General features: G+C 44.9%; 1 protein-coding gene across 5 annotated transcripts in view; it reads left to right on the top strand.

Moving 5' to 3' along the window:
- Positions 1-12058, top strand: part of RNLS (renalase, FAD dependent amine oxidase) — a 252672-nt gene extending 240614 nt beyond the window's left edge. For 2 of the 5 annotated variants that reach the window (XM_073596350.1, XM_073596351.1), the window contains exons 7-8: positions 6609-6656; positions 11674-12058. In XM_073596350.1, the coding sequence (XP_073452451.1) occupies positions 6609-6656; positions 11674-11832 (207 nt within the window). In that variant the 3' untranslated portion in view covers positions 11833-12058. Of the gene's footprint in view, positions 1-6512; positions 6585-6608; positions 6657-11673 lie in introns of those variants that run through there. The other 3 variants (XM_073596352.1, XM_073596353.1, XM_073596354.1) reach the window with 2 other exon arrangements.
- The last annotated feature ends 468 nt before the right edge of the window (positions 12059-12526 follow it).

Genomic DNA, 12526 nt, shown 5'->3' with positions numbered 1-12526 from the left:
GTTTCTAAGTGGCCGTGCGCCTGGACGGGTAAGTGAAACCCCTTTTATTCTATTATTGTGGGGTGTCCCAATGATTGTAACAATCAATCAGTCAAGCTAGCTAAAAGCTGGAAACCTGTGCGCGGTGACCATACGGGGGAGTTCTGGGCTAGCTGTGGGTGTTTGCAAAGTGTACCTTTTTTGCTTGTGTCTGGCTGTTTTTTACCTGTATGATGGCACACCTTGGTTGGTTCGCCATGGCGCACATGTGTTTGCAAGAGCGCCACTGGGCTCAGCAGTTTGTTTGGCAGCCATGGCGCACGCGGCTTCGCCACACATGCGTCGTAGCCTTTATCTGCGCACAAAGATTGGCGTCGTATGTGAATACAGTCACGCCCATTTTCCGGGACCGCACACAGAACGTTTCTGGCGCACACCCATTTTATTTAAGCTGTGTAGGCCAAGCATGTGGTGCTTCCAGAAGGCAGCTGTGGGACACACAGCAGGCTCTGAACAGACACTTGCAGTGGTTAATTTTTCCTTACCCGGGTCATGTGAGTCACCAGGTGTTGCTTGGCAGGCTAAAGGTGCTTAGCAGGATTGTTGCATAGGGGCTTGGTGAGCCCTATTAAAGGGTCTCCCTTCTGAGGTGTTTTAATACTACACCCAAGTACTCTTAGTTTGTGGCTATTAAATGTCTTCCAAAAAGAGGAGTGGGACTAACACCACAGGGAAGGGCACACCTATGTTGTCAGTAGTTCCTGATGAACCTAGTTATATCCCCAGTGTTGTATCCCCTGAAGGACTAGAAGCTTCCGGGCAGTCTAAGCCGCTGCGCCGATCTGGTATTTTGCCTACAGTCAACGCTGCTGCTTCACCCTTTATCACCAAGGATAAACTGTCCTCAGCCCTAGCCAGGTTAAAACACAAGATTGCTGGCGTGATTGCCGCCATCCTATAGGGTGGCAGGAAGCGTGCAAGATCCCCCTCCCCGGAGTCTCCTAGTCTGGAGCAGGAATGGGTTGAGGATGGGGAAGAGCTTAAAGCTCAGAATTCGGTAGAGTGCCCTGCAGATGAGTCTGCTTCTGAGCAGGACAAGAAGATATCCAGTCGATGTCTGCCTCTCAGTCGCAGAGGCTTTTGATCCTGACTCTGATCGAAATGGTTCATTCTGCCTTTAATTTGCTTCTTGCAGAGGTGACTGAGCCCCCCTGGTCCTCTTTGGGATCTCTGAGGCCTTTTCAGGTTGCACAGACTTTCCCTCTACACTACCTGTTGGAACAGGTGGTGTATGCTGATTGGGAACATCCTGACAGGACTTTTGTTCCTCCTAAGAGGTTTTCCCTTCCATATCCCATGGATGAAAAGTTTGTTTAAAAATGGAGCATGCCGGCCATAGAAATGCAGCAGTCTCTTCTTTAAACAAGAACTTAACTTGTCCGGTAGATAACGCACAGGGCTTGAAAGACCCTGTTGACAAGAAATTGGAGTTATTATTAAAGGCTTCCATTTCTTTGGCCAGTTCAGCTATTCAGCCAGCTGTTGCAGCAATTGGTATCTGCCAGTCCATAAAGGATCAGGTCAAATGGCCTGATAGGGCTTACCAGGGGGATGATCTGCCTGAAAGTAAGCCAGATATTCCTCGAGCGCTATGTTTTGCTGTTGATGCTTTAAAGGATTCAATACAGCAGGTTTCTTATCTGGCTCTCTTGTCTGTACATATGCGCAGACTTTTATGGCTTAAGAACTGGTCAGCCAAGCTTCCTTGTAAAAAGTTATTGACAGGTTTCCGTTTTAGAGGTTTCTAAGATCCAACGTTCCCTCAGATCCTCCAAAAAGAAACTTATTGCTTCAGACACTACATTATCTAGTGCATCAAGGAGTGATTGTAGAGGTTCCTGTATTCGAAAGGGGCACAGGGTTTTACTCAAACCTGTTTACGGTTCAGAAACCAAACAGGGACACAAAGCCCATTTTGGATCTAAGGTTTTTTTTTTACACTAGTAATTTTTCTAAGGTCCCTGAACAAGTATCTATTGATACAATCCTTTCGGATGGAATCTGACTTCCTAGCCTCCATCGATATAAAGAACACATACTTACACATACCTATCTTTCAGTCTCATCAGAGGTTCCTATGTTTTGCAGTAGAGGAATGTCATTTTCAGTTTGTGGCTCTACCCTTCAGGCTTGCTGCAGCTCCCTGGGTGTTCACAGAGGTCCTAGCACCAGTACTGGGTATTTTAGGGGCCCAAGGGATCCTGGTGCTCGGTTATCTGGACGACCTCTTTCTCAAAGATCACTCAGTACAGGCTCTAGAACAGAGCATAATATACGCAGTGCGGTATTTGAAAAGCTTAGGCTGGATCATAAATACCGAAAAGTCAGCCTTCAAAACCAGCTCAAAGTCTAAAGTATTTAGGTCTTATCCTAAACACGTTCCTGCAAGAGTATTCCTGCCACCTGTAAGGATCTGTGCCCTGAAGGATCAGGTGCGTCAGATAAGGGGCACCAGACAACCCTCCATTCGGCTCTGTATGAGTCTTCTAGGGAGGATGGAATCCTTCTTCCAGGCAGTGCCCTATGCCCAGTTCCATTCCAGGCCCTTACAACAAGACATCTTGTTGGCTTGGAACAGAGGAAGAAAAGCCCTGGATTATCCAATGTGCTTATCTCCTCAGGCATGCTTAAGCCTAAACTGGTGGTTGCAGGATCAGAACCTGCAAAAGGGAAAAACCTTTCTCCAGGTAACCTGGAGAGTACTGACTATAGATGCTAGTCTCTCAGGCTGGGGAGCGACCCTAGACGGGCTCACAGCTCAGGGGAAATGGTCATCAAAGTCCTAGAATTACGGGCAGTATGTCTGGCCCTACGATCCTGGACGGTGGAGCTTCAGGACTGCCCCATCAGGATTCAGTCCAACAGTGCCACGGCAGTGGCCTATATAAACCACCAAGGTGATACCAGGAGTCATTCAGCTCTGAAGGAGGTGAACTACATACTAGCCTGGGCAGAGGGACATGTGCCAATTGTATCGGCAGTCCATATCCCGGGAGTAGAGAACTGGAAGACAGATTGTCTCAGTCGCCAGCAGATCTGCCCGGGGGAATGGTCCCTACACCCAGAGGTGTTCCAGGAAATTTGCCAATGTTGGGGATGGCCAGAAGTCGACCTACTGGCATCCAGGTCCAACAACAAGCTACAGCAGTTTGTGTTTCAAACAAGAAATCCTCTGGCAGTTGGAGCAGATGCTCTGATAGTTCCATGGAGCCAGTACTCTCTGGTTTATGCTCTCCCTCCGATCCCTCTCCTTCCCCATTTGTTGTGCAGGATTCTGAGAGAGGGTGTTCCAGTCATTCTGGTGGCACCTAGCCAGGATGTTAAAGGACCGTGGCATCTCGGGACCAGTGGTGTCTACCCTAGTGAATGCTAGAAAAGCTGTCACTAGTAAGATTTATCATAGAGTCTGGAAGACTTATATCGTTTGGCGTGAAGCCGGAAAATGGCATCCTCGGAAATATGTGATTGGGAGAATTCTCTCTTTTCTACAGTCAGCTGTGGAAATCAGATTGGCTTTGAGTACAATCAGAGGTCAAGTTTCGGCCCTATCAGTATTCTTCCAAAGGCCTTTAGCCTCCCATTCACTGATCCGAACCTTTATGCAAGGGGCAACTCGCTTGCTTCCCCCCCATTAGGTCATCCATGTGTCCTTGGGACTTGAACTTGGTGCTGTCTGTGTTACAAAAACAACCATTTGAACCTATTAGGGAAATTCTGTTAGACTTCCTGTCATGCAAGCTAGCCTTCCTGATGGCTATCACCTCGGCTAGAAGGGTGTCGGAGTTGGTGGCCCTTTCATGCAGGGAACCATACTTGACCCTTCACAATGACAGAGTCGTGTTACGACCTGTTCCATCCCTTTTGCCAAAAGTGATGTCGGCCTTTCATTTAAATCAGGACATTAGGGGCGTGGCTTAGCGCATGGAGCTGTAGGACGCACATCGCGGCAGCTCCCGGTCCTGACGATTTCCACGGGGCTCTATCTCCTTCACCATCACCCATCCAGCTGCCAAGAACGTCCTGATGGGTAAAGGAAAGCCCAGGGACCACTCGAAGCCAGCCGGTGACCGGACACAGGGCGATTTGGGGAACTTTGTAACCCGTTCCTCCGCGGCCTACCAGAGCCAGAGAGCCTCCAAGATGGCGGCGGCGCCTCCGTCTCCGGCCCGCTCAGCACATGCAGACTCCGAACAGGTACTGTCCAGGGGCCGCTCAGTCTCCCTCACGGATCTGGAACCCCCACTATACCACCCACACAGCCCCCAAAGCCTCTCCCAGGCCTCCCTGTGCTCCGGGGACGGATGGGACATGGAGTCGCAGATGCGATCCATGCATGCCTACCTCCGCTCTCTACCTACTAAAACTGACTTTGAACATTATGTCTCCCGCATGGAGAAGTCATACAGGAAAGAGATTGCTGAGCTCAAGAGGGATCTAGGGACTAGAATGGAGGATGTAGAAAATACCACTGATGGTATGTGCAATACATTACAGTCCCATGAGGAGATCCTTAACACCCATACTAACATACTACAACAGCTCATGTACCACCAGGATGACATCGAAAACCGTAGCAGACGGAACAATATTAGAATCCGTGGCATACCAGAAACCATAGATCACAATGATTTACATGGAGCAGTCACTGCCATATTTAACCAAATCCTGCAGCAACCCAAAGATACCCCTATTGAGCTGGACAGAGTTCACAGAACCTCAGGCCCACGTAGTTCTGATTCCTCTTTTGTTCGGGACACGCTCTGCAGGGTGCACTTTTATAAAGTTAAAGAGGAAATCATGAAAGCAGCCAGCACACAGGATTCCATTCGGCTGAATGACACCCCAGTAATGCTGCTGCCTGACCTGTCGCGCCAAACTCTGGCCATGCGACGTGCACTTAAACCGATCACATCTGTCCTCCAGGAAAGAAAGATCAAATATCAATGGCGGTTCCCTTTTCAATTACGGGTCCATCATGAAGGCAAAACGGCCCTTTTCCGCACATTAGGAGATCTACCAAGGTTCCTGAGCACTCTGGAGCTACCCCAGATCTCCCTGCCAGACTGGCCACTTCCTTCTGCTACTCCGGGACTTCCATTCCACACACAATGGCAGAAAGCAAGCAAGAACAAGCGACCCAGAAGCTCCCCTCAGAAGTCTCCAGACGGCTGACTGGTCTCTAGGCTCTGCAGACACCACATCTTTACCCTGCCACCGTGACTATTGTATTGCTTCCTTTTTTTGATCTCTTCTCTCTTTTTTTTTTTCTTCCCCTCATGGAAGGAAAGAATAGGAAAGCGGTGCAGGCCGTCTACCCTTGAACCACTTTTAAGTGGTAAAGATCTCCCTGGACTACCTACTTGTCTACTACACTAACAGTGTTACAGATCCAACACCCCCCCTTTTTTTTTTTTTTTTTACTTTTTGCGCATCATCATTTTTACAGATGCCCTTTTTGTCCCCCCACATTATCCCAGTTGGATGTCCTTTTCAGGATGATCCTTTCAAATTTTTCCTCTATGATTATCTACATTTTTTTTTTTTTCTCTTTGGTGGGGACAAGGCTGGGGCGGATGGGTTCTATAATTATGACTTACCCCCCCCACCCATATTGAAACTCGCTCTTAACTACGAATTAATACACGAAAGCCTTATAGCAATGCTTACATGTTTTTTTTTTTCTGATGTGTTTGGGAGGGAGTGGGGGTATACTCATTATTTGTGACAAGTTGTTACTTATATGTTCTTACCAGGTTACCTTATGATAACAAATTGATGGTTATATAATGTTTTCACCAGCTTTTGCTTCCCCCGTGGACCCCGGGACCGGGAGGCACTCTAGGTGCTCACCACATCCCCCCCCTTAGGACTTGTAGTGCCTGTTTGCGCACTTTACTGATATTAGTTTATAAGCACTTTATAGAAATGTTTCTACATTCAAAAGATTACTTAATGCTGCCACCTAGTGGCTTATTTTTTTACCTATTTTTCTTTCTTACTTTCTCCCTCCCTTTTCCTTTCTCCTCTTCCACCTCTTTTTCTTCCCCTACCTACCCACTTACTTCACTCCCCTACTCTTGGGCTGGATGGACCTCGGCGCGGACGTTATTAACATATACTGTTACCTCTCCTCATTCCCATTATGTCTTCACTTGAGCATCTAACCCTATCGTCCTATAATTGTAGAGGCTTCAATACCCCCGAAAAAAGAAGCCAGGTGTTATACCACTTTCATAAGACTAAAACTAAAATCCTGCTCCTACAAGAGACGCATTTCCGGGGTTCCGAGATTCCATCCCTCAAAAACCCTCATTTTCCCCAATGGTTCCACAGTACGAACCCTCATGCAAAATCCAAAGGGGTATCTATAGCTTTTCATAAATCGTTCCACCCAGAAGTCTTAGATTCCCTGATAGACCCACTAGGGCGTTATTTATTCCTCAAACTCAAATTTAATTCTTCTGTCTTTACAGTGGCTAATGTCTATGGACCAAACCAGGATCAAGGGAACTTTCTATCCAAGGTTCTAAACAAACTGATATCATTTGGGGGTCCTTGTGTCATTTTAGGTGGTGACCTCAACACAACTCTTTCTCCAGCCGTGGACACTTCTTCGGGTAAGTCAGCCATGTCTCACACGACTCTTACACACATAAAATCCCTTTTAAACTCGGCACAGCTCGTAGACATATGGCGGATACAACATCCCCTAGAGAGAGACTACAGTTGTTACTCAGTAGCTCATAAATCCTATAGCCGTATCGATTACTTTCTAATCTCCCAATCATTACTAGATGTACCACTCAAGGCCTCCATAGGAAATATCCTCTGGTCGGACCACGCACCCGTATACCTCAACCTAGCCCATCCACCAAAATCCCGCACCCGGTCCTCGTGGCGACTTAATGACAATCTACTGACTGACTCGGTATGTGTTGCAGCAGTTGAAAAAATGATTAGTGACTTCATTACAGATCACCGCCAAGATGATACTAATCCCCTTATTAAATGGGAAGCTCTGAAATGTGTACTTAGAGGGACACTAATCCAGCATGGCTCTCGGCTAAAAAAAAGCCAGAATGGCCGATATCTCACGTCTCTTATCTATGATTAAAACGCTTGAAGTCACACATAAGCGAGACTTAGACCCTGCAACATATACCGACCTATCTAATGCACGTAGAGACCTGCTCCGTCTACTCGATACTAATTCCCTTATAGCCAGAGATCGAGGACGCAACCGACATTACACCCTAGCTAACAAATGTGGACAACACCTCGCGAGAGTTCTCCATCCTCGCCCCCCACGCCGACCTATACCACAAATCTGTACATCTGACCAACAAAAAATTAATAACCCCAATGGCATTTCTGACGCATTTAAACAATACTACTCAAACTTATACAATCTCCACACCTCAAATGGGACGACCCCTACTAACGACACACACCTATCCTCCATGCAGGACTACATCTCTGACACAGCTCTACCACATTTAAACCCTGAACAGACATCTGCCATGGACAACCCCCTTACAACAGAGGAATTCACTGCTGCTATTAAAAGCCTGAAAAATGGTAAATGCCCAGGCCCCGATGGGTTCTCCCTGAGATTCTATAAATCCTTTGCTCAACATCTGAACCCATTACTAACTAGCGCATTTAACTCTATAGACGATACCCATCTTCCCTCTAGAGACCACCTAGCAGCTAATATTTCAGTAATACCCAAACCTGGCAAGGACCCCTCTCAATGTAGCAGTTATCGTCCCATTTCACTCCTTAACCTGGATATTAAGCTCTACGCCAAAGTCCTGGCTAACCGCCTATCTCCTATCCTACCTTCACTCATACATAAAGACCAGGTGGGATTTGTCCCTGGCCGAGAAGCTAGAGACAATACCACAAAAACCATTCACCTCATTTCCTATATCCGAAAACACAATCTAAAAGCTTGCCTGCTCTTGTTTGATGCCGAGAAGGCCTTTGACCGGGTCAATTGGGACTTCTTACGCCTCTCTTTGCAACAGATAGGCCTTGGCCCCACTTTTGTCTCTAGGGTCACGTCCCTCGGCGTCAGTCCTGGTCAATGGTTCCTCCTCCGCTTCATTCCAGATTTCAAAAGGCACACGACAGGGCTGCCCCCTGTCTCCCCTTCTTTTTGTTTTAGTGATCGAACACCTGGCCCAGGCCATTAGACAAAATACATCTATAGTAGGAATTCAGACACCCTCATCTCAACATAAACTTTCGCTTTACGCAGATGATCTACTAGTCTACATACAACAACCTCATACTACCCTGCCCTCCCTGATGCACGAATTTCGTAGATTTGGACAGTTTAGTAACTTCAAACTGAACATGTCTAAGACTGAGGCCTTAAACATATCATTACCCAGTACCACCCTTACCCAACTACAGACTAATTTCCCCTTCCAATGGGGTTCCAGGGGCATCTCTTATCTAGGGATCACGATTCCTGCTAATCTCTCTGATCTCTATGCTTTAAATTATATACCCCTTCTATCCCGGATTAGGAAGGAATTAGATTCATGGAACCCCTCCACACTACCTTGGTTTGGATGCATTAATACATTGAAAATGGACACCCTACCAAAATTACTATATTTATTTCAAACCGTTCCTATTATGGTCCCTAAACAATTTTTCACGTCTCTTCGCTCTATGTCCATACGATTCATATGGCAAAATGGCATGTCCCGCATTCGTCACAACTTACTCACATATCCTAAAATACAAGGCGGTGTGGGCCTACCTGACTATGAGCTATACCATAGAGCTGCACTGTTATCCCGGGTCCTAGAATGGTTCCCTCGCCCTTTCCCCAAGGCGTCCACCATGGTGGAACAGGATCTATCCACCTTAGATCTCAGGGCCTTGCTTTGGGGATATGGACGACATTTACATTCACTCTCCTCTACTTCCCCACTGACGATTGCAGCTTTACATTTTTGGTACAAGAAAGGCATACAGACTCTCCTATCCTCAGACCCTTCACCACTCACTTCCCTATTTGACCACCCCGCACTCCCTCAGGATGAAGACTCTACCACAATCGGCCCATATTCCCGCTCTATGTGGCCCGTGGCGAGATCATTTGTGAACCCTACCTCCGGTGCACCCATCCTTCCAAATACACAGGGTAATTGGCTCACAGCCCTCCTTATATCCTCCTATTTCTCAGACCTGTTCTCCACATCTCAAATCCACAGACCCTTAACGGAATTCGAACAACTGTGCTCTCTCACGGAAACCCCCAGACACTTACTTTCCACCTTATACACGATTCAAAATATACTACTACATAACCGACCTCCTTCATACACCAAGAAGTGGGCCACGGAGCTGGGAAAGGAACTTCATTCAGAGGATTGGCAAAAATCATATTACTTTACGCATAAATCTTCAATTTCCTGTTATACACAGGAAAAAAATTTTAAGCTTCTTTCCCGATGGTACAAGGACCCCCAATCCCTCAACAAAATTTTCCCTTCGGTCCCATCCTCCTGTTGGAGGTGTGGCTCAGAAAACGGAAGTTATCTACATATGTGGTGGGACTGCTCATCTATTCAACCACTTTGGTCCCAGGTTTTCTCCATTTACAGTAGTCTCTATGATCAACCCTTACCACCCTCCCCAGAAATTGCATTACTGTCCATGCTTCCTGGTTCCATCACCTCACAGAAACGCTCCCTTTTACGCTTTTTTTTATCGGCTGCCAGGCAGATCATACCCTTATTTTGGAAAACCCCCACTAGACCCCCACTTACTTTATGTATATGTCAACAATGAATGACATTATGCGCATGGAGGAGAGGTTGGCCTTAGATAACGATACTTTTGATAAATTCAAAACTCTATGGCTTATCTGGATTGAATACTCTACGTCAGACGCCTTGAAAACCTTATTGACCACTCAAGGTTAGACACAAATGTTCATCTTTAATACTCCTTACATATATTGTCGTGCCGAGGTCTGCGCCACGCCCCTCCCCCTCCCCTGTACCCTATCCCTCTTTTCTTTTTTCCACCCGCTTTTCTTTTCTTTCTCCTTGCTTTCCTGAACTTTAATATGACCTCATAGTCAGTGGTTATAGTCTCTCCTAGACTAATTTATAGGTTTTTATAGACAGTTTACTACTATACAATATTGCTGGTTGATGATAGTCCCCTTTCATGCAAGATCTAATCAAACATTGTACACTGGACTAAGAAATACTCAATGATGTCTTTGTCACCAATAACTGACTTCCAATATTTGTGTATAAATACTCTCTGATATTGTTAATAAAAACATATTTGACACTAAATCAGGACATTATTTCGGCTTTTTTCTCTCAGCTTTGTTTGGCGGAAGAGAGATGACTGCATTCTTTGGACGTTGTCCAGGCAGTCAAGGTTTATTTGTCTAGATCTGCAGAGATCCGAGGATCAGACTCTTTTTTTTTTTTTTTTTTTTTTGTTTTTTTTTGTTTTTTGTTTTACCAAAAGGACCCAAGAAGTTGCAGGTAGCTTCCATTGCCAATTGGGTTTATCAATTGGTCATTCAGGTCTACGGTCTGAAACATAAAGCTCTTCCCTTTAGGGTGAGAGCTCATTCTACCAGGGGTGTAGGAACCTCCTGGGCTTTTCGCCATCAGGTATCTGTGGCTCAGATTTGTAAGGCTGCTACATGGTCTTCAGTGCATACGTTTACAAAATTTTATCAAGTTGATGTTCGAGCAGCCGAGGATCCAGCTTTCGGCCGCAGTGTACTGCGGGCTGCCGTAAAAGTTCTGATGGCTATTGTTTGGCAGGGTGTCTCTCTCCCCTCAAGGCTATTGCTCTGGGATGTCCCAGCAGGTAATGAATATTAGCCTGACTCTGTGTCCCATGATGTATGAAAAAGAAAATTTGACTTTTACATCATACTTACCTGCAAAATCCTTTTCTTTGTGTACATCATGGGACACAGAGATCCCTCCCCTCTTTTTTGAGGATTTAGTGCTTGCTACAAAACTAAAGTACTTCCTGTATGGGAGGGGTTATATAGGGGATCACTTCTCGTCTAAAGACCTTTGGTCTACCAGTGTCCATTCACCTAATGATGAAGTATAACCCAGCAGGTAATTAATATTAGCCTGACTCTGTGTCCCATGCTGTACTCAAATAAAAGGGTTTTATAGGTAAGTATGATGTAAAAATCCTATTATTTGTAGATATGTTTAGAACTGGATTCCATGTCCCTTGCAGCTCATGTGGTGTGTCTATTGGCTCATACATTTTCTTTCAGAACACTCTATAAACTGCTGAGTATTTTTGTAAACCAGCCACATATGATGCAATGGGTTTTCTCCTTGTAATGCATTCATATGCATCACAATTCATGAGTTTTGCTGCATGAATATAAGCAAGTTTGAATTGGCCCTTAATCTATATAATAAATATTGTAATAAGTATATCATATAAATGTAGAAACGTTTATTGACATGGAGATATGGAAGTGTGACTTATGCTATTGATTGTATTTCATATTAGATTTGGACAATGTTGTTCCTTTTCATTCCATGTCACACAAGTTGGTGGATTTAGTAGAATTCCTCAGTTGACTAATCGGTATGATTTATGTTTTAGGTTACAGAGGCCTTTCCGGATTGTCCGGGTCAGATAACTCTGCACAGCGAGCCCTTCCTCCTATGTGGTGGTGATGGATTTACACACTCAAACTTTGATGGATGTACAGAATCCGCTGTACGAATTGTAGAAACTTTAGCCTCTTGTTTAAAAAATTGACATAGCCATATTGTGACCATACTAGTTTTTAGGAGTGTGCTCTGTCTAATTACATTTATTGGTTAGCGTGGATCTAAAATGGATACTTTTTTTGAAAAAACAGCTAGTAACCTAAACAGGACCAAATACACCTTTCCTTGTTTGTCATGGAATTGGGAATCTGGTTTATTATAGATTGTATTGGCTTGCGATGCTGCAGAAGTAAAATATATAGTTTTTGCATTTATGTTTTACGTTTTTATTTTGCCAAAATATAGGTAAAAACAGATCAACCTAAACATTTGAATTTATTTATTAACCACTTTAGCCCCGGAACATTATGCTGCATAAGGACCAGAGGACTTTTTCCAATTTGGTACTGTGTCGCTTTAACTGCTAATTGCGTGGTCATGCAATGCTGTACCCAAACGAAATTTGCGTCCTTTTCTTCCCGCTGTAAACGGAAAAAGACCGAAAATTTTGAAAAAAAATATTTTCTACTTTTTGTTATAAAAAAAAATCCAATAAACTCAATTTTAGTCATACATTTAGGCAAAAATGTATTCGGCCACATATCTTTGGTAAAAAAAATGTCAATAAGCGTATATTCATTGGTTTGCACAAAAGTTATAGCGTCTACAAACTAGGGTACATTTTCTGGAATTTACACAGCTTTTAGTTTGACTGCCTATGTCATTTCTTGAGGTGCTAAAAT

This window comes from Aquarana catesbeiana, linkage group LG08, assembly GCF_042186555.1.
Source record: "Aquarana catesbeiana isolate 2022-GZ linkage group LG08, ASM4218655v1, whole genome shotgun sequence".
Taxonomy (NCBI): Eukaryota; Metazoa; Chordata; class Amphibia; order Anura; family Ranidae; genus Aquarana; species Aquarana catesbeiana.
The sequence above is the reverse complement of the archived record's forward strand: the minus strand, read 5'-3'. Positions and strand labels throughout refer to the sequence as shown.